This window comes from Micropterus dolomieu, linkage group LG02 (assembly GCF_021292245.1).
Source record: "Micropterus dolomieu isolate WLL.071019.BEF.003 ecotype Adirondacks linkage group LG02, ASM2129224v1, whole genome shotgun sequence".
Classification (NCBI taxonomy): Eukaryota; Metazoa; Chordata; class Actinopteri; order Centrarchiformes; family Centrarchidae; genus Micropterus; species Micropterus dolomieu.
The window spans coordinates 12546214-12572235 of NC_060151.1; the positions used below are offsets into that span (position 1 = coordinate 12546214).

At 42.8% G+C, this 26022-nt stretch overlaps 2 protein-coding genes across 5 annotated transcripts in view; both read left to right on the plus strand.

The window, feature by feature from the left end:
* Positions 1 to 26: 26 nt before the first annotated feature.
* On the plus strand, positions 27 to 18068 carry LOC123960138 (ras-related protein Rab-37-like). Of its 3 annotated transcripts, XM_046034704.1 has the most exons (10): positions 27 to 412; positions 4754 to 4864; positions 8176 to 8286; positions 10322 to 10363; positions 12485 to 12551; positions 12775 to 12827; positions 13269 to 13334; positions 14127 to 14183; positions 14263 to 14339; positions 16494 to 18068. In XM_046034704.1, exons 1-10 carry the CDS (start codon positions 269 to 271, stop codon positions 16597 to 16599), a joined length of 834 nt encoding a protein of 277 aa, XP_045890660.1. In that variant the 5' UTR covers positions 27 to 268; the 3' UTR covers positions 16600 to 18068. The 3 variants fall into 3 exon arrangements, with proteins under 3 accessions (XP_045890660.1, XP_045890670.1, XP_045890679.1); XM_046034714.1 differs by lacking the exon at positions 8176 to 8286 and having other exon boundaries at positions 30 to 412; XM_046034723.1 differs by lacking the exons at positions 27 to 412; positions 4754 to 4864 and adding an exon at positions 6642 to 7211.
* A 1646-nt stretch (positions 18069 to 19714) lies between these two features.
* slc9a3r1b (SLC9A3 regulator 1b) overlaps positions 19715 to 26022 on the plus strand; it is a 29848-nt gene continuing 23540 nt past the window's right edge. The window contains exon 1 of one of the 2 annotated variants that reach the window (XM_046030827.1): positions 19715 to 20679. In XM_046030827.1, coding sequence (XP_045886783.1) covers positions 20089 to 20679 — 591 coding nt within the window. In that variant the 5' untranslated portion in view covers positions 19715 to 20088. The remainder of the gene's footprint in view (positions 20680 to 26022) is intronic. The other variant, XM_046030833.1, reaches the window with a different exon arrangement.

Genomic DNA, 26022 nt, shown 5'->3' on the forward strand with positions numbered 1-26022 from the left:
CAACCCACTGTTTGTCTCCAACCGGGACGCTTTCATATTTATATTAAGTCCGGGTTGTGCGTGCTTATCCACAGGTAGTTTTACGTCTTTGCTTAGGAATATAAACCTGAGGCGTGAAGGAGAGGAGGGGCGGAGGTGATGACCGAAGTGCAGAGGAAACGAAACCACGGATATAGCCGAAGCAGAGGAAGTTTAAACGTTTAGTTTATTTTGCAGGAGCTCGTCTGCCTTTGACCACAAAACAAGTTTAAACTATAGAACAAAATTGATGGATGACATGTGTGAAACACAGAGGCAGGAGGTGGTTTCCTCGGACAGTGCCTACGGGTCATCTGCGGTGGACACGGACACAGAGGACGGACCGACACCAACAGCCAACATCTGCCCCTATAATGAAGACCTGACGCATAAGGTGATTACTTCGGCTGCTTTTGACGATATCTATCTATACTTTTTTTTTCTAAGGTCAGGGACACTTTTTATGACAGATGGTCACCGCCTCATCACATGCACTCTACCTCCTAGTCAACAACTGCTACCAGATTTAGCCAGTTAGCTGCTGGTAATTACTAGCATTACTTGAATGACTACTTATTTATTATTTAACATTGAACACTTTGGGGCTAGTAAACCACTGGTTCCCAACCTTTTTTGCTTGTGTCCCATTAAAACAAAGCATCTTCTTGGTGTGACCCCTCATCACAAATGTTATCTCAGCTGTTCAAAATGATTTTACTTTCTCAAATTGTTTAGTTTAAATATTTTAAGGGTTAAAAATGACAAAAGCCGCTCTTTTGGGAACCACAGTTTATTAGGTACACCTGTACAATCTAATGCAATCCAATATAACATCTCTGTAATAAACCGTAATAATAATCCGACACACCAATATATCTGCTCCAGGTTTTATAGCCTGGTGACTCAGCACAATATAACTTAGTCAACTGTGTGATCTGTGTGGGTGGTTGGCAGGATGAGAGATAATCGAGGAAGTTTTGTTTTTCATATTAAAATCCTCAACTGAATTAGCTTTGCTGATTTCCACTGTGCTGTTATCTTCCCAACACACCGTTTAGCTGGAGAGAGCACATCATTGGTATTCATGACTAAAATCATGTTAATCCTCTGCGTATGATCACATGCAGCAAAACTTCCTCACATAGAAGCACAAATCCACATGTGCAAATGACACACACACACACACACACACACACACACTCACACACACGGATGTATCATATCTAACACAGGTGGTGAAAGAGCTCAGTACTAGTTTTCTAGGTTATAATCAAAGTACTGTGTTAAAATAGCACATGAAAAGCTGACTTCTGCATGCTATTGGCACATTAATTGTTTCATAGTCAGAGAAACAAACGCTCAGCTTTTAACACTGCCGCTGTTTTGATGGTTTCATCCCTTTGTATAAGCTTCAACGCTGTAAATAACTCTACTGTTCAATATTAGCGCAATAAGTAGTGCATTGTGTGTGAACCTAGAACAGACTCTTGCTTGCTTGGTGATCAAATATGTGGTTATGTTTGTTGTTTTGCCGAGTCACAGCCTGCCAGAAACTTCATAGCGTACTTGATACAGATGGCTCCACTTTGGCTAAAATGGGCAAAATTAGCCCAACAAACCTAGTACTCAGGAAATTATGCGGTTTACTAAATGCTGTTGCAAAGCTTTTTAGTTTAATAATTATTCTTAATGTGAAGGAGAATCCACGCAGCGCTGCTCGTATTTAAAGACTGTAATGGAAATTTGTTCTGTAGTGAGTCTTCCGAAATAAAGAGTTCAATCCTGATGTCTTTTAAGGGTTCTATTCTTTGCAAAGGTTCAGAAACACATACAGAGTGCAAACAGTCTGCAGAATGTAAGACAAAGAGCCAGTGAAGAAACAGGTGACTTTATATTACGCAGCTATCCAAGGGAGGAAGGGAGTAGGGACCAACTGTCCTGAGATGAAGGCCTATCAAGGACGGTCAGATAAGGAAACCCTCTAATGAGCTACTTTCCCATGGGAACCTTCACCAGCTGCAACATAAGAAAATTATCAAAGTGAAACATAGGCCTACAATAATGCAGCATAAAAGGTAAAACAGTAAAATATAAATTTTCCATCACAAGACAAGCCAGGCTTTTTTCTTCAATGATAAGTTGTTGAATGGGCAAATTTATATTTTTAAAGAAAACACCCAGAAATCTGTGGGTTGGTGCGTGTGAACGTGAACATCTGAGTCTGTTAAGTGCACAAAATATGCATTTGGCAAGATATGCTTTTCATTCAACAATCCCTAGAAAAAGTACCTAAATATTAAATGCTTGTAAATGCTTGTTATTTAAGTAAAAGCTGCTGTGTGGTGACGTATCCACTGGCCGACCAGGTTGTACCCAAGAGTAATGAGTACATTAAATCACCATCTACTGGATTCAATGGACATTGACGAGAGTCTTGGAAGCTGGCTCATTATGAGACGTCTCAGGTGCTCGCTCGTGATGAACTCAAACAACTCTGAGCTATCTCGTGTTGCCACGAGACATATTCAACATCCATACTAGGGACCCCCAGCTCCATCCTTACTCCATACACACCTCCCATGTGCTTCCTGGAGATAAACGCCTTGCTGCTGCTCTCTTCTCTGAGAACGTTTACATGCCAACATCAAACTTTGATGAGGGAGGCATGAAATAGTGATAAGTTGATTTCATGCTGGCCAGCTAAACACAGCACAACTTCCCCTTCACGCAGTGAGTCATCCACACAGCTGCTTGCCTCTGGTCTGCATCACTTACACGTGAGGGCCAATTTGTGCTTGTACCCACTCACACTGTGGGGGAATGAAAACTTGTCTCACAATACCTGTAACTCAAAACCAAAACAGCAGCAGGTTATTTATATCCGGTACGCTTTGTTTGAAAAGGTCTCAGTATTTGCTGTATAAAAAAATGTTACTTACTAAGCTTTTTAGAAGATTACATCTTCAAAAAGAGCTTTGCAAACTTTAAAAAACCAGATTTTCATCCTGTGCATCTGCTCACACTGTTGGGGCGTTATGTTTTAATGGGAGAGCAAAGTCGAATGTGCAGAACTTGTGGATGTCTGTGATTAAACTAAACGTATTGCGAGCGCTGCATGCTGTAATGCTGCGCCGCATGTGGGCTCATTGAGACTGCAGATAAGAGGCAGGCAGCGGGGCTGGCCTGCTGGAGGAGGAGGGGGATAAATGTCAACAGGCTGGATGCACCTGCAGCCTCCAATGAGTTGATAACCATGGTGACAAGGCAGATTGATGCCTACGTCCAGCGCAGATCCCTGCTGGGGTGACGCATGACCCTCCGCATTAAGAACTGATAGTTATCAAACCAGCCTTGATTGTTTTTATTTGTGTGTGTGTGAGGTTTGATTTGTGTCTGATGAACAGAGATGGAAGTACTCAGATCCTTCACTTAAGTAAATGAAGCAATAAAGCTAAAATGCTCCAGTACAAGTTCAAAGTTCTGCATTATTTACAAGTGAAAGTACACAAGTACACTCATCGGCCACTTTATTAGGTACACCTGTTCAATTGCTTGTTGACACAAATAGCTAATCAGCCAATCACATGGCAGCAACTCAATGGATTTAGGCAGGAAGACGTGGTCAAGACAACTTGATGAAGTTCAAACCAAGCATCAGAATGCGGAATAAAGGGGATTTAAGTGACTTTGAACGTGGCATGGTTGTTGGTGCCAGATGGGCTGGTCTGAGGATTTCAGAAACTGCAGATCTACTGGGATTATCATGCACAACCATCTCTAGGGTTTACAGAGAATGATCTGAAAAAGAGAAAATATCCAGTTCAGAATTAAGGCAGTTCTGAAGGCAAAAGGGGATCCAAACCCGGTTCTAGCAAGATGTACCTAATAAAGTGGCCGGTGAGTGTGTAATCAGCTAAATATATTATGACTTATATATTTTCACTTAGATTGTTAATACTGATGTATCAGTGTGTAAGTAGCATTTTACTGGGTGGCGATAGAGCAGTGGCTAATACAGGCCGCTGCGCCACCTGAGTTCGATTCCCGCTGTGACACATCACCAACCCTGAGCAAGATACTTAATCAGTAATTGCTCCAGAGGAGTGGTACCTCTGACATATATAGAAATTGTAAGTCGCTTTTGATAAAAGCGTCAGCTAATTAATTAATTATTATTATTATACTGTTTAATCGGTCAGGTTGGAGCTGATTTTATTGTACTTTATACCCTGGGTCACAAGTATGTAAATCTGAGGGGTTGTGAGATGATTCAAAGGAGGAAAACTTTTTTAAACAAAAGTGACATAAAATGTAAATACTTCAGTCAAAATTGTACTTACTGTAAGTAAAGTACTTGAGTTACTTAGCTACTCTCCACCACTGCTGGTGAATATGTGACTTTTGTTAAAAACTGAAGGAGAAACAGAGAGAGAGCTGTGGATAGTGTTCCCCTTGGAGGGGAAAGGGCAAAGGTGGAACATCAGCCTCAGTTGTGAGCCGCCATCTCTGGTACAATGACTTTCAGGATCACACACACACACAATTCCTCAGTACATTCCCAGTCATTCCCTCCTGAAGGCATTAAGCCGTCACATTGCATTACAGGATATGGAGCTGTGCGCTGAGCAACAGATGAACATGTACAGTAACCCGCACTGTGTGTCTGCACAGTATACTGGCCTTGGGCGGCAGCAGTGGGGTCTTGTGTCATGTCTCTCCGTGACTCTCTCTGCAGACAATCCTTGTGGGGGACAGCGGAGTGGGTAAGACTTCCCTGCTGGTTCAGTACGACCAGGGCAAGTTCATCCCAGGGTCCTTCACTGCCACCGTCGGCATCGGTTTCACAGTGAGTCCACGCTTCCTGTCCTCCACGCATTCCACTCCCACCCTGAATTTGTTTTGCACTCACCCTGAATTTGTTTTGCACTCACCCATCTTACTCGCACTTTCCCTCATGTTTTCTCTCCCTCCTCCCTGTCTCTCCACCCCGTTATGCTTCACCCGAGTGATAAGAAGAACGTGTGACTGCGATGGGCTGTTTGCACTGGAGGGGTGACGTTACAGCGAGGCAAATCTTCTCTGTTTCTCTGCTGTTTGTGTGTCACTGAGCATGAATCGGTGGTGTTCTCCAGTGTGGGATGCCGCTTCACTGCATTCATTACGAACACCCCGTGTGTGCGCCTTACTATGGTTAATGATGCCACTGCTCTGATTGAATTACTGCGAAGGGAGCACTGCTAATGAGAGTCACAGTGGCAGGCTGTTTGCTGCTGGATGTTTATAACAAATCTGTTTTAAACAAGAGATTTTATGCTTTGTGGCAGGCTTGGGGGGAGGTGGGGTGGCAAACAGATATTTGGTTCATTTAATGTATGACTTTTCAGTGGTGACTCTGTGTCAATGCCATTAGGGCAGCATAGGGGAGTCAGAAATCTGTGAGAAAGTATAAAATTGGCTTTGCCATTTCGTATTAGCATGAGCTTTTGGTGGTGTGTGATTCAAGGTTCAAAAACCCTGCAGAAAAATAAATCACTCTGCTGCATATGTCTACTGGATTTAAACTCAAGCGGTGAGACAGCGCCCGCGAAATGTACTAGTATGTTGCCTTAAATGCACACATGGTTAAAATGTATGTTTGCCTGTGCTGTTTCATGAGTATTTGTTGTTCTGGCTCACTTAGATGGGATAGGTTTTCACTGTTCACATTGCCTCTTGTTAGATGCACTAGATAACTAATTAAAAGCAGCAACTAACAGCCTACATCTGAGAGCTTATTTTTCACTCTCCAGAATTAAATCAGTCAACCATTCAGTCTGCTCCATCTGCAAGTGGATGTTGTATCATTATGTTCATGTCAGAGGGATGAGATGTTGCCTGCAGCTGCCTGTGACACAGAGCGATGAGTTCATATCTTTAAACTAGAGATAACATGTCAGTTATATAACATAAGTGATCTCTGGCCATGTGTCACTAGTCTTGTCTCCACAGACAAGGAGCGGAGACGCGCTCCCTCTTGACTCGGACACTGGGGGGAGACAAACACTGCAGGAAAAGCTCCATTTGCAGGACTTGACTGGGGGAGTCAAGTCTTAGTGAAACCCTTTTTGACATGTATGACGTGCTAATTAAATGAAAAGGGATTATGATTGAAGGTATTGATAGGATCATCTGTTCTGGACGAGATGGATAATTAATTAGGCTATTTGTTTATCTGCTGTGAAGTGGAGTCGTTAAAGAAAAATAAAGGGTTGCTGAACAAGCTATATAAATAACAAAGGATAGGCGCTACTTTATGATTATATAAGATGGTGTTTGCAGCATTTTTCTGAGATATTCTTAAAGGAAACGTGTTTTTTAAGGGTTTCTGGGGATGTTTTGAGCAGAGATGCGCCCTTTTTACGCACACTTTGATCTTGATGAACAGTTTATATATCTTTAGGAGGAAATTCACGTTGTAGGCCTACATGGAAATGTCTTCAAACAGTTCACAGTTCACAGTTCAGCCTCTCTCCTCCTCTCCGGGTGCGTGACCCCTCTGCTCTGACCCTGTCAATGATCGAACACCACCTGTGGCGGATGAGTCAGCCCGCCATGCAGCTTGTTTTGTGGACAATGTCAGCCTGAAAGACATGACTGATGTTTCACTCATGAGAAAACACGGCGTTGTTGGAGCTGTCGACGTCCTCACATACTCAGTTAATCATCTGCCCACGCCAGGATGCACCGCTCCGCTCTGCAAAATCAGAGAAATGTTTCCGCCTGTTTGTCATCAGCGCTTTCCTGACTGGTCTGTGTAGACGCCGGAGCGCCGCCGCCGCTTGTTTTTCAAGTTTTGCTCGTCGCTTCCGTCTTTTGACAGTGCGATATTTAAGGTGTGATTTTTTTTTTTCTCATCCCGAGAAGCGCCCGGTGATCATTTTGTGGCCACACGCAGTAATGCGAGCAGCGGGGCTGGAGGCTGGCGGAGACCGGGACTGAGCGGCGGAGATCTTACAGACACTGTGCGCGTCTTTCTTGGACACATCTCGGAGACAACTGTGGTTCGGCTTTCTGTAGCCTGCGCTCTTCTTCTTGGCATTGCGATGTCCTCAAGAAAGACATCGTTGACGGAGAAGCAGGCTAAAAACGGAACGTCAAAATATGTGTTGGAGAGATGCGCTTCTATTAACGAGTATTATGATATTGCCTTCAAGGTGTGTATCTCCGTCTTGTCATGTGTGTTTTTTGTGCTGCTGGTGGAACAGGTGTCTACATGTACTGTAGGTTTGGCACAGAAACAACTGGGTGTACCTGCAGCAAACAACATGAATATTGACTCCTCACATCTGGAGACTGTGCATAATCTAAGGGAAACCCATTAACTATCAGCTGACTAGCCTGGCTTCATGCACCCTCCTTGTTAAACAGGCCATGTTCACTGTTGACAGAGCAGGACACCAAGTCATCGACCTGATGCTTCCATTAGCAGTCCCTCTGAGCCTGTAAATCTCTGGAGGTTGCTTTGTCCGCCCTTTCTGGTGCAAATATTTGCAGAGGGTGTACTTGTTGCTCCTCACCAACCCTCCCATTAAATATTTCTAGAAGCTGCACGGGCACACCTGTAACTGCTTTTATAAAGAACCACAGACAAAAGTTAAATTCAAGTTTACCTGCATTGCTATTTTGTACCCTGTGTGTTTATGCAGCTATGACTCACTGTGCGAATAACATGTAAGGTTCACACCACACGCTGCTGGGCGGTTTGTCTTATTGCGTGTCCTGTTGTTGCAATCATATTGATTAGTTTTGGAGAAGGATGCACAGATGACGAGAATAACTGGCTCAAACATCTTGAACCCCCCTCGCCACAAGTGTCACATGTTGGTGGCAGCTCAGTCAACAGTGAATCTTAACACTGTCTGTACTTGTACGTGCCGTAGCTGACACATCAACTGAAAGCTGTCCAGAATAAGACATTGCACAATATCATCATATGACTCAAACATCATGAGCCCACTTGTGAAATATTTTTCTTCACGCATTTGCAAAACAATTTATGCAACACGTCCCTCAGCTTTAATTTCCTCTTCAGAGAGACTGTACTCCTTATCCTGCCATCTTGTATTAGACTGTAAGTAACCTGTTGTCCCTCTTCTTTGGTGGTGGGTTTGGCTCTAGGTGATGCTGCTTGGAGACTCATCCGTGGGGAAGACATGCGTCTTGGTGCGGTTTAAAGATGGGGCATTTCTGGGAGGCAACTTTATAGCCACCGTTGGAATAGACTTTAGGGTGAGATGCTGTTGAACAGTCCTACCCTCACAGAGTGACTCATTCATTATTTCTGTGTGAACCATCAATGGTTTGTCTTTTGTGTTCTCTTCCTGTTGCTCTTATGAGGAAGTATATTGCATTTTGGAAAAACAACCTAATGTTAATTACTAAGCAACAAGGGATCCACTTGTTAGAGTGTTATCAGTCCAATTATCACCTTATTTTTTTGCACACACGCAGAACACTTCATCGTTCTGCGATGATAGCACCAAATGTACAAATACTCTCGCCAATCAGTCAAGTTCACAGGCCACTTGTTCTGCGAGGTGCTGTGGATGGCTTCATAAATGTCTTGGCAGATGCCTGCCCACGTCCCTGTCTCCTGGAAAGATTGGCTGCAGCTCAGCTCGGTCCTGGAGGAGTCGCACTGCTGACAGACAAGCCCCTACCTAGTCACACACACAGAAACCGACTGTTGCTGAATTTGGAGCAGATTTCTACTGTATATCTTCCTCTTCTGGGAGAATGAAAATAGACTGTTTGGAACAAGCAGCCTGTGTCTACCCCTTAACCTTCCGTTTCACTCCAATCAAGGCAAAACACTCACACTAATGGCAAGTCAAGTAGGGTTGATGCGGGGAGGAAATTGTGTTGCATTAGCCAGAGTGATGCATTGTCTTCTTTGGATAGTGGTGTAGACATTAGAGAGCATAATGGATATCTGACAGAAAGAGCTATATGGACGCATGTGTATTCCGAAGCATGAACATTTCATCTTGCCCCCACTCATGCAAAAGCAACAAGTACTGCAGACAGTATCCATTCATAAAATGTGCTGAAAGGGGAATTGACACTGGTTCATACTTTGCCACGCTATTCATTCAGAAGAATGGCTGTTAATGTAAGCAATTAACTTTTGTTTTCCTGCTTACGCTTGTGAAAAAAAGGGGCAAGCTGCTTAGAAACAGAGTCATGTGAGAGAAACAGTCAATATGCTGAGGTTTTGCTCTATGCATGGATAGGCAAGCAGGCAGGCTGTTGTGGCAGCTTGTAACATGGCCGGTCTATTTTCGCCATAGTTGCTTGTAGCAGTTACTCAGCATGCAGGCTTGTCTCACGTCATAATTGGGGGGGGGGGATGGAAACCCATGGCAACTAATGTAGGGGTTGAACGATGTCGTTTCTGCCAAGGCAGAGGATTCAGCAGGCAGCAGCTTTATCTGTCAGGCTTTGCACACAGCGCAGAGGTGTCTTTTGTTACCGTGGAGCCCTTTCTGCATTTCTTTGGGTGCATGTATGTGTGTGTGTGCTCTTGCAGGAAAGGCAGGGACTGTTTGCTGATAAAAAACTTATGAAGTGATTAAGGAAGTGCTGCACTACATTTGCTAGTCATACTTCCTTCAACTTAGCCTGTCTCTCTCTCTTTGGTGGTTTTTGCTGTGCAAGGTTGAGATACGGTTGTGACCTGGCTTGCTGCTTTAGCAGGTCATGGTAACATTTAAAACTCCCAAAATACCCTCAAGAAACAGAGCGTGGGAGAACCTGCGTTTCTGTTGTTGCATCTTGAAGCATGCATGTTGAAATACTTCATTTTACCATAACCTTTAATTTCCACTTCACTCTTAATTCTCTCAAGATTTTCTTTTTGTTGCTAGTTTTCCTCTTTTAACACATTCACGAGTCACAACATTTAGTCTTTTTTAGCTGGGGTGCCTGAACTATTTTAGGCAAATCTTTTCTCTACAGGAAATCAGCAGGCACCCCCACGGGGCTGCAGGAAATTAACGGGGGAGTCAGTTGTTATGCTGCCAGTCGTCTTTCTCAATGTTGTGTAATTAAGTCTAATCCCAGGACCTTGTTGTTGTGTGGGCGTTGCAAATTACTTTCTCTGCCAGCATCCAAAGCCACTTTTAGTTGTCTTGTTTCTTTTGCCACATGCGTTTTTTGTCTGCCATGATGTTCGTCATCCATTTGTGTGCAGTTTTGACAGCACTCCAGCCTCCAAAGCATGTGGTGGATTGTCAGTCTCTCACAGCACTTCTCATTTCTGCAGAATAAAGTGGTGGATGTCGACAACCTGAAAGTCAAGCTCCAGGTGAGAACATGGACCTTTTCTCTACACCTGTGTCTATATTTCAGCTTACCAATTGACAAGTCATCTCGTGCTCCTAGCAGCTACTGACCTATATATATATTGATTTGAACTCCTCTGGTAGTTTATGTTGAATCATTTGCAAATAATAGTTAATAATAGATCCAAATAGGAAGTACATTCACTCGACTGTCATTGTTTGCATTGCCAATCCAATCAAAGTCTCTGGTGTTGTAGTAATATTGGGGGCTCTGCAGGGTTATGTGCCAGCAGCAAGCTGTTATTCTAAGGCACATACCTGTCTGTCATCATAACCTGTTCATTCAACACTGTGTGGGAGATGCCAAAATTAGATTTCTCTGCTAGCTCTAGTCAATTCATAGCTTTTTATTCTTTGCACGGTCCTCGCACATGATAACATCCTGTGATTAATTGCAAAATAGACTCTGACACCATGAGTCTATACTAAACAAAGGCAGAGAGCTGTAGCTAACTGCAGAAAAGCTGATGTTTAGAGAGAAAAGGGGTTAAAGTTGTCAGGCTGACTGGATGAACAGTGTAACAAATTGACAGGATGAAATACTGTCATTTTGTAATGATTTAATCGATTTATTTTGCAAAATAAAATTGACCATAGAAAAGGCTGTGACCCAAAATCTCCTCTCTCCCTTTCGAACAACTTAACAGAATATGAGGGAAACACAGTATCAGCAAACAAAATGTGTTATCTCAGCTTTCCACCCACTAATTTTTTTAAATAATTTTGCCTAATTTTGCTTATATAATACAATGCTATTAATTTAAAGTTGCCACATTTAAATTAACTTTACTAGAGTCAAAAGCCAACATGGCAGTTACTTTTCTACGCCATCCACCTCACAGGTGTGGCGTATCAAGATGCTGATCAGACAGCATGGGTATTGCACAGGTGTGCCTTAGGCTGGCCACAATAAAAGGCCACTCGAAAATGTGCAGTTTCACTGTATTGGGGGGGTCTGGAAACCAAATTCTCTGAAACTGTAGAAAAATGAACATTCAATTCACGGGCAATAGCTCTGGTGGACATTCCTGCAGTAAGCGTGCCAACTGCACGCTCCCTCAAAACTTGCAACATCTGTGGCATTGTGCTGTGTGATGGAACTGCACATTTCCGAGTGACCTTTTATTGTGGCCAGCCTACCCATGCTGTGAATCAGTACAGATTTCAGTGTCACTGATTAGTTTAGTTGGTAGAGCACAGGACTAATAGTCTTACAGTTGTGACTTCGATCCTCACTGAACACCATGTTTTTTTCTTTTTTTAAATCCCCTTCAACAAAGTTCTCCATGAAGAGACTGTTTCACATGCTCACAATAAATTACATGCTGGACTGTGTGCATCCCAGCGATTGGTCCACATTCATCAAACAATGGACTTTTCATTTCCCCATCATACCCAGGCAGAGGAAATTCCTGCTCTTCTCATTCAGGGGAATTCATATAACATTACAAATTTCCTGATGGCTATTTCGGAACATTTGAAATAGCCGTCGGTAAATATGTGATTGGATTCCCATGATTCTCTTCATAATAACTTTGCCGAAGAGGATCATGAAAAACAAAAGAAGAAACAAAAAGAAGTTGAATGCAGGAGTCAAACACATAATTTTTTTCAAATCCTGTGCTCTACCAACTGAGCTAACCTGTGACACTAAAAGTATACTGAAATTATCCTAAAGAAACCTGTGTTCAGCTATGGTTTGTTATCTTGAGATCACAAGAAAATTATCCCATTATTAAAAAAAATATTTGAATGGATGGCTGCTTAGGGCTTCTGTAGGAAACAGCCACAGGGTGTAAAAGTAAATTAAGGTTTAGCAGTTTGCTAAGTTATCTCATCAGCAAGCTTGAACTAGCTACATTTGGCTAAATTGTGGCAGTTTTCTTTATATGTTTTCTATGAAATAGTACAGTTTTATATATAATATTTTTTGACCTTATGTTTAGCCACTGCATTTTGGCTTTGTAGAGCGGTATAGTGATATGTTTCTGCTTTAGTCGTTGGCTGTGGAGGATTTGCTGTGAGGATTGTTCAGGATGTTTTCCCACGTTAGCCGGTGTGTAATTATGTGGTTTGTTACGCAGATCTGGGATACAGCTGGCCAAGAGAGATTCCGCAGCGTAACGCACGCCTACTACAGAGATGCCCAGGGTAACCTTTGCTTTTTATATTTCACTTCCTCATGCTTTGTGTGTTTGTGTGTGGGAAGGGGTGCTGTAGGTAAGGGAGCAACCTGGCTGAGATGTGTAGTACTTTGTATTAGTGTGCATAGAAAGTGTGTGTAGGTGATAATGCGTGTGTGTTTGTTACATAAGCCAGTGTGCAGCTAACAATAAAGGTGCAATCAAACGGCTCTTCTGTTTCCTTTTTACAGCGTTACTTCTGATATATGATATCACCAGCAAGCAGTCATTTGACAATATCAGGGTAAGACTGTCTCAAATTACTTTTCCCTCCCACTTCGTCTCTACCCCTGCACTATCTCTCTGTCTTTCTTTCTCTCTCTCTCGCTCTCTGTATCTTAATTTCCACTACCTAAACCCTCTCAAGCTGAACACTTCACTTTGTCCATTTACATGCAAAGTACTATGAGGGCCTCCAACATTTTCTCATAGCCTTCTTTGTAAATGACATGATGTTATCGTTTGCCTCGCTACACAGTCCCAGTTTCAGTAATGAAAAGCAATAAAAGTGTTCAAGGATAAGAATGACTCAGTCTCGCCATGATTGATTGGACAATGTAATAATGTATAGTTGAGGAGGAAAGGGAACATGCAGTCTTAAAGTGGTGGTATTTGTTTTGTTTATAGACCAATCTCTGTCTTTCTCCTCCCCTCCTGTATTGGTCTGTCGTTTGTACTTTTAAAGGCCTGGCTGAGTGAGGTACACGAGTATGCCCAGAAGGATGTGGTCATCATGTTGCTCGGCAACAAGGTGAGCAAAGCGTCCTTTTTTTCTTTTACAAAAAAAGATCAGGAGGACAACATGGTCCCTTAGCACAATTTTAACACACTCTTATCACACTCAAACATGTGAATGCCCAAAAGCCAGAAAATGCCTGTGCTGTGTGGCACATGCATGAATGCAAAGTCGCTTTTTTGATGCTTCCACGTGAAACGTAGTCTTCATTGTGTTTGCGTCTTGTGATTTATGTTTTTAATGTGCATACACAAAGAATTTCCCTGCAGTGAAGATAAAGTTAATTAACAGACGTCCACATCAACACATTAATTTCTTACCCATCACCCAATGTCATTTGATAATTATGACTGGGAAGGATAAATTCAAAACAAGCTAATCACTTGCTTCAAGCTTCTCTTGCATGACACCATTTCCTCCACAATGCTGCTAGTGATGAAAAAAGAGAAATGTTTTATTGCAACCAGCAGTTGTTGCTAATATATCTTTAAGCTCCCTCTGGTGGCACAGAAAGGACTCACCCTTCTCCAGGGTCAGAAATGTCACAGCAGCAGCTCGGATCATTTGCTGTGAGAGCTGCAGGACTGGCGGCAATCGTCTGCGGGAGTGCTGCTCTTCTGCCAGAGGTGGAGTTTCTTGACGTCTCATCAGTCTGAATGAGCTCTTGCTGGCGGCCTCAGCTGCCAGATAAGAGGACAGCGCGGGGCCGACGCACTGGTGCATCACTGTAGCTAATGGCATGGTGAATCTGTGACCCTTCACCTCCACTATGATGACTTGTTTTCTCTTCCCTCTGTTGTCTTACAGTCAGACATGGCTGCAGAGAGGGCAGTGAAGATGGAGGACGGAGAGAAGCTGGCGAAGGTAATGTATGACAGCTCCACGTGGTCATATTCTTAACAGCAGACAATCCACTTGCTCTTCTAATGTATTTCCATCTTAGGAATATGGTGTGCCATTTATGGAGACCAGTGCGAAAACAGGAGTCAATGTGGACCTGGCCTTTCTCGCTATAGCAAAGTAAGTCACTAATCAATATTTCTGTATTAGCAATGGATGAAATGACTATGTGTAAATGTCAAAAGAGAAGCTCAGAATCATCATCCGACTCTGCAGTTCTCAGATGTATACAGCGTTTCTTTTAGCTCTTTGTTTAGGTTTCCCGGCCCAAAACTTTACAGCTTTGGTTCACTCTCATCAGAGTCGTTTCCGGCATCAGCAGGCAGCTATTTTGACTGAAAGAGCTGTGATAAGCTCACTATGTGCACTACCGGTCAAAGTAAGAGACAGGAGTTAGAAAAACAGTTAAATTTATCATGTGACTCCAAAAGAGTCCTTTGTGTCTTCTGGAGGTGTAAATAGGCAACAGTGTGATAACAATTTACAGTACAAAGGTGATAATATGTCAGTTTTGTGTTTATAACTTGTTGCGCTGCCCTCCAGTGGTCGATATTTTTATTTATTAATGCAGGTTTAAGAGGTGTATAATCAGATGCTAATTTTGCAGATATGCTTAATATTTCAAACTCAGTATTTTCCCTAATATTAATTATAGAAAATTTGTTGTCAGAGCAGTGTGCTTCCAACTTTGTGACAACAGCTTAGGGAAGACCCTGTTAGTGTCAAAAGACCTGAGAGGCCCATAGATAACTTTTTTTAACTTTGGGTCTTTACCTGCACAGAGCCATGACCTCAGTCCCATCCAACACCTTCTGGGTGAACTGGCACTGACATTGAGTCAGGCCTTATGGCCCAACACCAGTGCCTGTCTAAGGTCACTGTCATGCTCTTGTGGCTGAACGGGAGCAAATCCCTGCAGCCTGGTTCTGAAATCTGCTGAAAACCCTTTTAGAAAAGTTGACAGTGTTACAGCAGTATATTAATGTAGTTTTAGAATAAAATAATTCACTGCATGTAAGTATTTGTTGCAAGTTAAATATATTGTACAACCAGAGGGGAAGGATGCAGGTGTGAAGTTTTTATTTTTAGAGATAGAGAGAGATACGTTAGATAGATAGGTAGGTACTTTATTCATGCCCGAAGGGAAATTCCAGTGTTGCAGTAGCAGCGGTCCACATAATATGAAAAATAAAATCAGTTATAAGACATACACAACATACACAAAAACAAAAAACATGCAATAAATAAATAAAATGCAATTAACAAATTTACAAATATGTACAACTAGTAGAACCGTAGTTCCTGCAAAAGGCTGCCATACTTGTGGTGGCAAGCAGACATGTTCTGGTTAAAGACACTGGAGAGAAGTGACATGTCTGTAGAGTAGACCTCTCTTCTAACCGCACCACCCACCTAAATGAGAGAAAAAGCAAGAACAGCAAGAACAAACGGAGAGAAACAAAACAAATACACATGGGGATAATACAGAGAAGTTATTTGTACTTTTCTCATTTCCGGAGTCATCTGCAAGTGATCCCCAAGACAAATAATCTACGCTTCAAAGGCTGTGTCTTCTCTTAAACAGTCCTCTGCAGGAACTGCGCTGAAAAGTGCACCTTTCTCTGCTTGTCATAGAAAAAAAAACCCAAAGTGATATTAGTTTGGGTCATGCTTCAGGAGTAAGAAACACTGAGGTTCCACATAAAGGGTTTGCCTTTTAATCTGCTTCCTGCATCCAGTCAAGCCTTTACTCGGGTCTTCTCCTTTGGGTTTCATTATTTTTATATTTTTCTTTGACTTGGCATCGGTGCTCACAATCCTCCCTTTGATTCCTGCAAATAATGCACCCTAATGGTTTTTAGCTAATTTAGTTCCTTTTGATTCGTAATAATGGGATTGTGTTCCCTCCCTGCAGATCTCAAACACTCACTGTGTCATTTCTGTTTTTGACCTACTTCCTTGTGCACACACCTTCCTTACTGAATGACAGGAAATATGAAAAGTTATTGTTATTTAGTCTAAAAATGACAGTTTGTTCCCAGCGCTGTGGAAGAAAATCATGTAGGTGATTTTCTTAGATCGTGATTATTTTAAGTGCTAGTTGGATTAAATGATTCATGCCAGGCATTTTGATTAAATCTCAGTGCAAAGGGAAGCTTCTTTCCTTCGCTTGCTATATTTTTATTTCTTCCTTGATTTGCTCGCCCTGTCTGTGCTGCATCCCACACATCCACCCCCTCTGCATCTAACTTCCTGTGTGTCTCTGTCCATCAGGGAGCTGAAACACAGAGCGACACAGCAGCCCAATGAGCCCAAGTTCCAGATACACGACTACGTCGAGTCTCAGAAGCACAAGTCTGGCTGCTGTGTCCTCGGGTAGCTGATCCCGATCACCAGGCAGAGAGAGACACGCAGGCAGAGAGAGTGAGAGAGAGAGGTACAGATGTCTGCCCTCTTAACAAAAGCCAATCGCAGCACCAAACCTGAGAAGCAGACGTCTTCTCCACTGGGCTTTTAACTGAATGGAAGTGAATCTGGATTGGCCGCCATCCCTTATCTGAAATGTGAATTTAACTCTCCTTTATGTCATGCGTAGAAATGTTTGTGGTCATTGTGGTGACAGTGAAACTACAAGTCAGGAGTCTGAAATGCTATATCCACCTGCAGGGACAAAAAGAAAATTTTGTTCTGCAAACTCATTTTTTATTTGGGCTGACAGATTGCACTTAACTAGTTCACTAACTACACTCTCGAATTGATCTTGAAGTTCTCTCCCAGCATATTTAGAAAATGCACCTGAGGAGTGCGGGGAGGCGTGACCTTGTGTCGGTTGGGGAGTGTTAGTAAACAGCCATGCTTGGGGTCAACATACATAATAGAACTCAAATCCAAACACATACAAGCTAACTCTGAGCAGAAAAAGCAGTATTTAACACATAATGTGTTTCGCCAGGAAATAAAATATAAACATCAAATGCCAACAAGAATCTATGTGTTGAGTGTACAGTGCATACAAAACAACTGAGGTGGAGATCCTCTTTAATTAAGGTAGGACCCTGCTTGACCTCATGTTTATAAATGAAATTGTTTTTGGTTGCTGTAACTTGAAGTGTTGCTGTTAAACTGAGCTTCAGTAAGGTAACCCTGTTCTCAGAACTGTCCGAACTTTTTCATCCATCTGGAGTTTGCAGGCCTGACTCTGGATGCACGACAGCTTTGTGTGAAAATCAATGCGACTGTTGTTATGTGGATATAGCATTTTTGCCATGAAGCTCTTAGTTTGTTTTCATCTCAGTTTTATTGAACTGAATCCCTTTTGAGAAGTGGACGTCAGTCTCACAGTCAGATTGTAGCTCAAATGATCCCGTCTGTTCACATCTGTACTTCTGTTAGATAGAATAAAGCCAACGTTTTGAGGGCGCTCGCCCACTGTGTGTTTGTCTGTACATTCAATTCGGGGCCAGTGAAACTTACTTACATTACATTCAAAGTACTGTACATGTAACTGCTGGAGGATCATCCCACTGTTGCACCAGGTTACATACAGAGAGATTATTGTCATTCTTTTTCTTTTTGGGTTTCCTCAGCATGCTATTTGCCCTTTACCCATCGCACACAGAGATGCACATGGTGGTCCCAAACATTGGTGTGTCTTTTAACAATGGATGTTGTTGTGTAGACTGTACCGAAGCTGTATTTGTTCGCGCACCGCATCTTTGTACAATGTTATGAATGTTTGCTCGATGTCACATTTGTCCCTCTTCTGAGGCGTCACGGTGATCACAAAGTGCCATGAAAAAGTGCTTTGTTATCATATAATATATATAAAAAAGTATATTTTGTAATGTATGTGGTGTTGTTTTATTGAAGTCAGTCTCGTCTGTGTGTTCTGTGTGTGTGTGTGTGTGTTGGGGGTTTTGGAGGAAAGAGGCGGGAGCCACAGGATGTGGTGAGGTTAATGAGCCACTGTGTGGCAGCAGCTACTCTGTTTATTCTCTATGTTGCACACAAAAAAGTGTGCTTTGCCAGTCAGACAGGTTCAGCACACACTGTCTTTTAATTTATTCTCTGCCCTTAAAGGGGTACACTGTTTTTGAAAGGATGCCCAACATCTGCATCATGTTGTTTTTTTCACTGTACTGGGCTTTACACCTGAATGCACGGCCTTCTCCCACTCACACCGATGAGTCAAACAAATTAAGGAGCCTGTGCTTTTTCTATCCTTCACTGTGAAAAAAACTCAATTCATTATTTGGACGTCTTGTCTTTAACTGAACTAACAGCTGAAGTCCCCCGAAAATACTGCAGTTATCAGTGCAGACGCTCCATTAGCTTTAAATATCCAGGTATGGAGAGTGCTGAGAGATCCTGTCTCCTCTTATCAGGTCTGGAAACTGTCTCAGCTGAAAAGTCAAATCCTCCCTGAGGTTTTAGTTCAGCAGCTTCCAGCCAGGCTTTATTTTTATAGTTGTGTCACTCATATATGTGAATGGCCAGAGGGGTTAACAGGCTCCAAAAGACTGAAGCCGATCATTATTGTTAAATGTATCTCTAGTTAGGGTTCTGCCTGATTTGTGCATATTAATCAGTAGAATTTAATCTAATCTCATATTAGAAGGCGATAACTACGTTTTACTTGATTAGAGGATTAATGGGGAAAAAACATCTTAGATGTTATTTCTGGCAGCCAGACAGTGACTCAAACCCCCCTTATAATAACACTTGCATGCTCTTTATATTTAAAACACATTACTGACAGGAATTCTGTTTTATGGCAGATTATATGCCACAGAGGGGAATTAAACAAATCAAATGCTTTTAAGTGTGATAAGGTCACAAAATAACCACAGAGTCACTGTAATTTATGTCCCTCTGGCCAAATTATACAGCTGTACAAATATTAGATGGCTATTAGATGGATGGGTGGATATTTAATTTCTGCCAGCCAGCAGCACTGAATAAAAGCATTTATAGAGAATAAATACACCATGTATTATAGAAAAATGAGTGTACAAAATGACACCAGTAAATGAAACAGATAGAATGGAGGCCTATCACAAAAAAAGTAATCAGTGAAAATGAGATATATCTTCAGGTATCAAGTATAAATTTTATGTACAGTGTTGAAACTGTGCAACAGGCGTTGTTTATAGAAAGAGAAGTTGGAAACGTTCACGAAATGAAAATGACAGGAAAAGTAAAACAATTCAAAACGAACTGTACAATATCTGGATATGAAAACATAATAAATGTGTAAGATTTCAAAAACTACTATCCAGGGATTTACTGTCTGTGCCTGTGTGGGACTGACCAGCACACACAGTCTTCATCCAAACAGCTTTCTCGTTTTCATCGTGCTTTATGTCCCCTGGAGAGCCTCGGATTGTGTTTATTCCTCCCTACTTTGCATGAGGCAGCCAGCTGGGCTGTTCCGTGAACGCACCTCCCTCTTCCTGAGTGGCTTTTCTCCTCTCTTTTTTTGTTCTTGTGGCACACTGAAGGGGAGCGACTGCTGTTTGAGTCTAATCAGCCTGAGTTCAGCCCCCCGGGTCAGCACCCTCTCTCTCTCTCTCTCTGCGCAGCGCACAGGACAGACTGACAGCAGGAGGCACGGCGAGGGTTTACTGATCAAATCGGGACTTGACACGTCTGTGAAAGTGGACTAGAGAGTGGGACAAACAACGTCACCGTTTAACCCACGGACTAATCTCCCCAAGAAGGCGGGGGTTGGGCTCTTATCTTTTGAAGGAGTACCCCTTATTTAAACACACTCCTCCTCAGCAGCATCCTGAGCAGGTCTTCTAGGCATTTCCACTGTGAACGAGCCACAGGTTGAGCCGCAGTAGTGTGAAGGCGAGTGAAGCCCACCATGCCGAGCAAAAGCCAGTATCTGCGCCCCCGGCTGTGCACGCTGGAGAAGGGGGACAACGGCTACGGCTTCCACCTCCATGGTGAGAAAGGTAAGACGGGGCAGTTCATCCGGTTAGTGGAGCCCGACAGCCCGGCTGAAACCTCAAGGCTGCGCGCAGGAGACCGGCTTGTGTTCGTGAACGGGGAGGACGTGGAGAACGAGAGCCACCAGCAGGTCGTGTCCCGGATACGGGCCACCGTGGGCCTGCTGGAGCTCATAGTGGTGGACCCGGACACGGAACAGCTGCTGAAGAAACACAACATGAAGTGTCTGAAGGAGTATGTCACCGAGGGTGTCCCGATACCCTTCGACGAGGAGGAGGAAGAGGAGAAGGAAGAGGAGGTGGTGGTGGTGGTGGCGGAGGAGAATGTGGACTTAGACGGGACGGACCACGGGGATGAGCGGCGCGCCAAGAGGGACGAGGAGGAGGAGGCGGAGGCGGAGGAGGAAGAGGGGACACCTAGGGAGGTCACGCCGGTCTCTGAGAGTATGCCTAACGGAGAAATCCACCGGCACGTCGAGAAAAAACTGAGCATCAACTCTGAGAAGGTGAGTCAAAGTTACAATAAGTGCCTGCAGCTGTCATTTTCACACGCCTTTCCTGCAGCTTTAGTTCAAGACACACGTGCCTCCAGTGCCTGTGATGACATGAAACCCACTGAACGCAGGGAGGGTGTGTTGCGCTGTGAGAAATAATAGGTGCTCTGTGTGTACAACATGGATAACATGGGCAGCTGCACCCACATGCAACCAGGAGCATGTGGGCAGGGTCAGCTGGCTGGACATTTGCTGTGGGTGTGAGAGGACAAACAACCTGGTTCAGCTTTGGGAAAATCAAAAACCGAAACATCTGAAGCTGTAGCTCAACTTTCTCCCCTCAGATAACTTGATTGTGGTGCCAATGTGTTATCACAGCCATGCCAGGAGGCTGAGCATAAAAACACAGGGGACACACTTGTCTTTGCGTTGTGTGCTGTAGAAACCGACCATAACAAATGTCTGACATTGCTAAACCCTCCACAACAGCCAGCAGGGAATAGTTAGTGTCTCCACAAAATGAATTTTTTCAACCTTTGATCTTCATCTGTAAAACATTGTGGGTGCATTCTCACTCTGCAGCGACCACTTGTTGCTGCGTCTGTTGTGTGTGTGTGTGTGTATGTGTGTGTGTGTGTGCGTGCGCGCGCGGCTGTGAACTCAGGACCGGTATTCATTATAAAGCACTTGAAGAGAAGACCAGCCTCCAGACTGGAACATCTGTGCCCCCTCGCTGCATCCAGGATGTTTACACCCGAGGCTGTTTTCTGTCTGTGTCCAGCTTGCCTCCTGTGTACAGTGCTGTGGGTGGGAGTGAGGTGGGAAGAAAGGCCGCAGTGTGCAGAGCAAGCAAAGACACAGAGAGAAGACCCTGCTGTGGTTTTTTATTTTTATTCCTCTTTACTTTTCGCTGTTGTTCTAGCTGTTGAGATGTGAACATATCATCTAGTGCATCTAGTTTTCTGTCCATGTGATGGCAGATAGAAGCAGTTCTGGCATCTGTATGGTTTGGTGGAGGCACAACTGAATAATAACAATAATAAGTGTTGCCCAACAAGCCCTGATTTAAGCTTTTCTACATTATGTAATAATGGTGGGGCCACAAATGAGCATGTTCGTGCTGCTGTGCTATGTTTATGATGATCCCTGAAGATGGGAGGTCAGAGAGGTCAAAAAGGTGGTGACACCTAATGGTAAAGTGAGGAGTCAAGTTGGGAGATTGCCTGGCATTTTGGTTATTGTAGTAGCCTATGTAGTTTGAATATTGCTCTTTTACAGTTTGACATTTTGGGATATATGCGTACATGTTTTCTTTCCGAGAGTAAGATGAGAAGATTGATACTACAGTTAGCTACCTTCAGCAGCTTTAAACAGGGAGAACTGGCAGTCACTGCGCCCAGCCAAAAAATAGTCCAGCATATAGTCCCCTGTAAAACCACTATGGGTTGTTTTTACACTTCATTTTTTGTGTGGATTAAACACATAGCATGTTAATTGAGATTTAGAGATGCTGGTAGCCATATTTAGTTACCTTTGGCTTTGACAGACCCAGGCAAAGGTTTCTCTGTTTCCAGTCTTTATGCTACACTAAGCTAGCCTGCTGCTGCTGTTAGCATCATATTTACCATGCAGACATGACAGTGGTATCTCTACAACTAACGCATTTAGAACAGCAGCCAATGATTATTTTCATCAAAGTAAAGTAATAATTTTTTTGACTAATCATTCAGTCTATGAAAAAGAACGCCTGTCACAGTGTCCAAGGTGGCATCTTCCAGTCGCTTGTTTTGTTTGAGCAACAATCCAAAACCAAAAGAGTTTAAAAATCTGGAACTCACGAATAGGCCTATTAAGGATTTTTCTTGATCGAACAACCTAAATGATTTATTGATTATCAAAATAGTTGCAGATGATCTAGGCCTAATCAATTTATTGACTAATTTGTTTGCTCTAGTTGCTTTGCAGTTGAAATTAGAGCTGCAACTAACAATTATTTTCACGACTGATATATGGATTCTACATTTATCATTCTTGATGAAATGGTTAATTGTTTGGTCCATAGTAAGTCCATCACAGTTGAAGGTGACGTCTTCAAATGCTGTGTTTTTCCTGACCAACAGTCCAAAACCCAAAGATATTCAGTAAAATATCATAGAAGACAATGAAAACCAGAGTCTTCACATTTTAGAAGCTAGAGCTAGAGAGTTTTTGTCACTTATTTTGACAAATTGCTTAATTGGTTTATCGTTTCAGCTCTGCTCTGGCATCGTCTCTGGCTGCTTGTTCATCATATGCAAATTAATATTTTTATGTTCTCAGAGATTCAACATTAATTTGCTGCCTATTTGTAAACTCCCTCTCCTTGTATGAACCCAGCTCAAATGTCACGTTGTCAATATTGAAGCTCTGCTGAGCCACTCGCTGCTTCCTTAAATAGTTTTTTTCCCCCACAATAAAAGTCCAGAGCATGCAAATCCTTTTGGAGTTATGTTATTTTTTGTTTCTTTACCCTCACGCTTTTGCACAACACTTGAGCAACGCTGGGCTACGTTGTTTGTCGTAGGAATATACAGCGATTGTTCCTGTGTTTACTCTCTATACTCTCCACAGACGGCCTAATGGAGCTGTGGCAGTACAATTGACACTGGCACACAACCCAGAGGGAAGTGGCGTCGAAACAAACAAACTCATTCTGAACGTTTTTACAATCTTCTGGAATAATGCTAAGCACTGAGCCCAGCTGGGAATTTCTTTTTTATACAAAGGCACAGCTCATACAAAACTAAAATTACATTCAAAAAAAAGGGACAGAGGACGCAGCAGAGTGTGTATTTGTATGTGTAATTGGGCTCAAGGGACTCAGGGAGTTTGCAGCGTCTCTATGTTGCTGTCAGAGCCACCTCAGGCTGTGTTTTTTTACTTTGACTCCACTCTTTCTGGAATTTTCTCCCTACATCCTGTCCGGCATTCCTGTGCCCGAGCGTCTGCGGCCTGGCCAATGACACACACACAAACACACACACAAACACACACATATACACACAAAACCCTCACACACACAAGCACACTCATACACAGCCTTGGAAGACTCACACAGCGTTGGTTCAGCAGTCACACTGACGTCCGCACTTTGCCTGTCTGGCCTCCTCTTTGAAGTGACACAAAAGAGGGTTCGAGAGAGTGACGCCTTCTCCGGAAACCAAAGAGCCTCGCTCAAGGCTGCCATGGTTACGCTGATGTGTGTGTGTGTGCGTTTGCAGTGCATGTGTGAGGATGCAGGTAGGCGAAAGTGAGACAGGGCAAGGGAGGTGTGAAAAAAATAAGTGGAGTGAGCAGCGATGAAAGTCAAAACATGGAGCGTGGCCCGGGAACAAAATAGGAACCGCTGTCGTCATCCTGGAACAAAACACACACACACAAAAAAAAACACATCATGGGTTCCAAAGGTCATTGTTTTGTTTACCAGGCAGTAAAACATTTTACTCAGCCATTGTTGAGTGCAGTGTAGTAGCAGCGGATGCTCTCTCTCAGCTCATATTACAAATCTAGATCCATCAGCTCATCCAGAAAACGAACAAAAACAAGTTTGCATTTGTGGCTGTGCTGATTGTGATTGACTGTTTTTACTTGTTGAAAGGTAGCATTTATATTTTTTTGAGTCAGTTTATAGTGCCAAAGCAGAGTTCTCTGCAGTGCGGTATGCAGATTGTAAATTTAGGGGGAAAGTCTTTCATTGGAGAATTTCCTACTAAAACGACTGGCTTCAGCTACATTTTGGAGGTATTTTTGCACAGAACAAAGACTGTGGATGTTGTCACATCCACTGGACTTATGTAGGAAGGGACCTTTTAATAGCCAGTATGTGGACAACTGTCGCTAAATGACAGTTGTCCACATTTTTCAACAAATCAGTCAGTTGTTTGAGCACTAACGAAAAACAAAAATGATCCCACTAGTTTTGTCATTATTTAAAAGAAACAGAGTGGTCTTGATTACCAAATCAGCTCTATAAACTCTATAAAATGGATTATTTCATACAGAAACATTTTACAGTCAAACCCACAAAAATGTGTTTTCCACACCCTGTATTTGTGTCATCATCACACTGCTCTGGCTGTTTTTATCCAGTGATTCACTTGGACGCAGAGAGTGTGAGAAGTCTTTGGGAGTCTTCCTGAGTTGACTGCTGGCCCCTTACATTTAAACACTAATTAGAGGAAAGGAAGAGCGCCTGTGTCAGATGAAATTGACTGTGGCTAGATGAGATCTGGCATGTTGGCAAGTGTTTCCAAGTGTGCGCGCGTGTGTGTAAACTCTCTGGTGATATGCATCGCTGTGTACGATCTATCCAGATAGAGTACGCTGAGACAAGAGGGCGACTTTATGTCGGGGACGGTTGTCACTCTTCTGCCCTCTAATCTGAGCCTCTAATCTGCACATTTGTATAAAACCTGCTTATTAAAGAGCTTGAAGCCTTCAGCTGCACGGGGCCACGTGTTTTCCCTAAACAAATCATCCTCAAGCTGTTGTGTGGGAGGATTTGGTTTATTTTTTATGTACGCTCCACTGCAAGGCCTTCAGTGCATGGATTGATAATGGTCTTCTTGACTGGCTCTTATGGGCTGTCCATAGCTCATTTTAACAGACTAGGCCATGTGTTTTCTCAGTTGTGACATTCAAAGTCTTTTTTCAGTGGCAGAACTTTACCGCCCGATAAAATATTTCATAATTTTTCTCTAATTTATGGCACAAGGGAGGCTAATATGATGGCAATGTCACTTACCTATCTGTGTACTGTCATATCTTTTTCAGCAGGATAGACTGACTTGAGTTTTGAGAATTGATCGTTAACTTTTAACAAGTCTCACATTCACTGACATCAGTCCCTCCCAAATCGATCACCTTGTTGATAGTGCTGCAGGCTCGCTGCGAATGACACTCGACTCTGTAGCCCCTCTAAAAAAGAAAATACTAAAACAAAGACGGTTAGCTCCATGGTATAATACTGAAACTCGCAAATTAAAGCAAATATCGCGGAAACTTGAGAGGAATTGGCGTTCCACCAAAGTGGAAAATTCTCGTTTAATTTGGCATGATAGTCTTAAAACTTATAGGAAGGCCCTCCGTAATGCTAGAGCAGCATACTACTCGTCATTAATAGAGGAAAATAGGAACAACCCAAAGTTTCTTTTCAGCACTGTAGCCAGGCTGACAGAGAGTCACAACTCTATTGAGCCAAGTATTCCCATAGCTCTCAGTAGTTACGATTTCATGAGCTTCTTTAATGATAAAATTCTAGCTATTAGAGACAAAATTCACCAAGACCTGCCCTCAACTGGCACCAACTTATCTCTT

What these genes read in the sequence shown, in the direction of transcription:
- LOC123960138 (XM_046034704.1), top strand. Translation starts at nt 269, where the DNA reads ATGGATGACATGTGTGAAACACAGAGGCAGGAGGTGGTTTCCTCGGAC. An exon ending in ACCTGAAAGTCAAGCTCCAG is followed by an intron (nt 10,364 to 12,484) that starts GTGAGAACATGG and finishes TTTGTTACGCAG; the next exon opens with ATCTGGGATACAGCTGGCCA. An exon ending in CTACTACAGAGATGCCCAGG is followed by an intron (nt 12,552 to 12,774) that starts GTAACCTTTGCT and finishes TCCTTTTTACAG; the next exon opens with CGTTACTTCTGATATATGAT.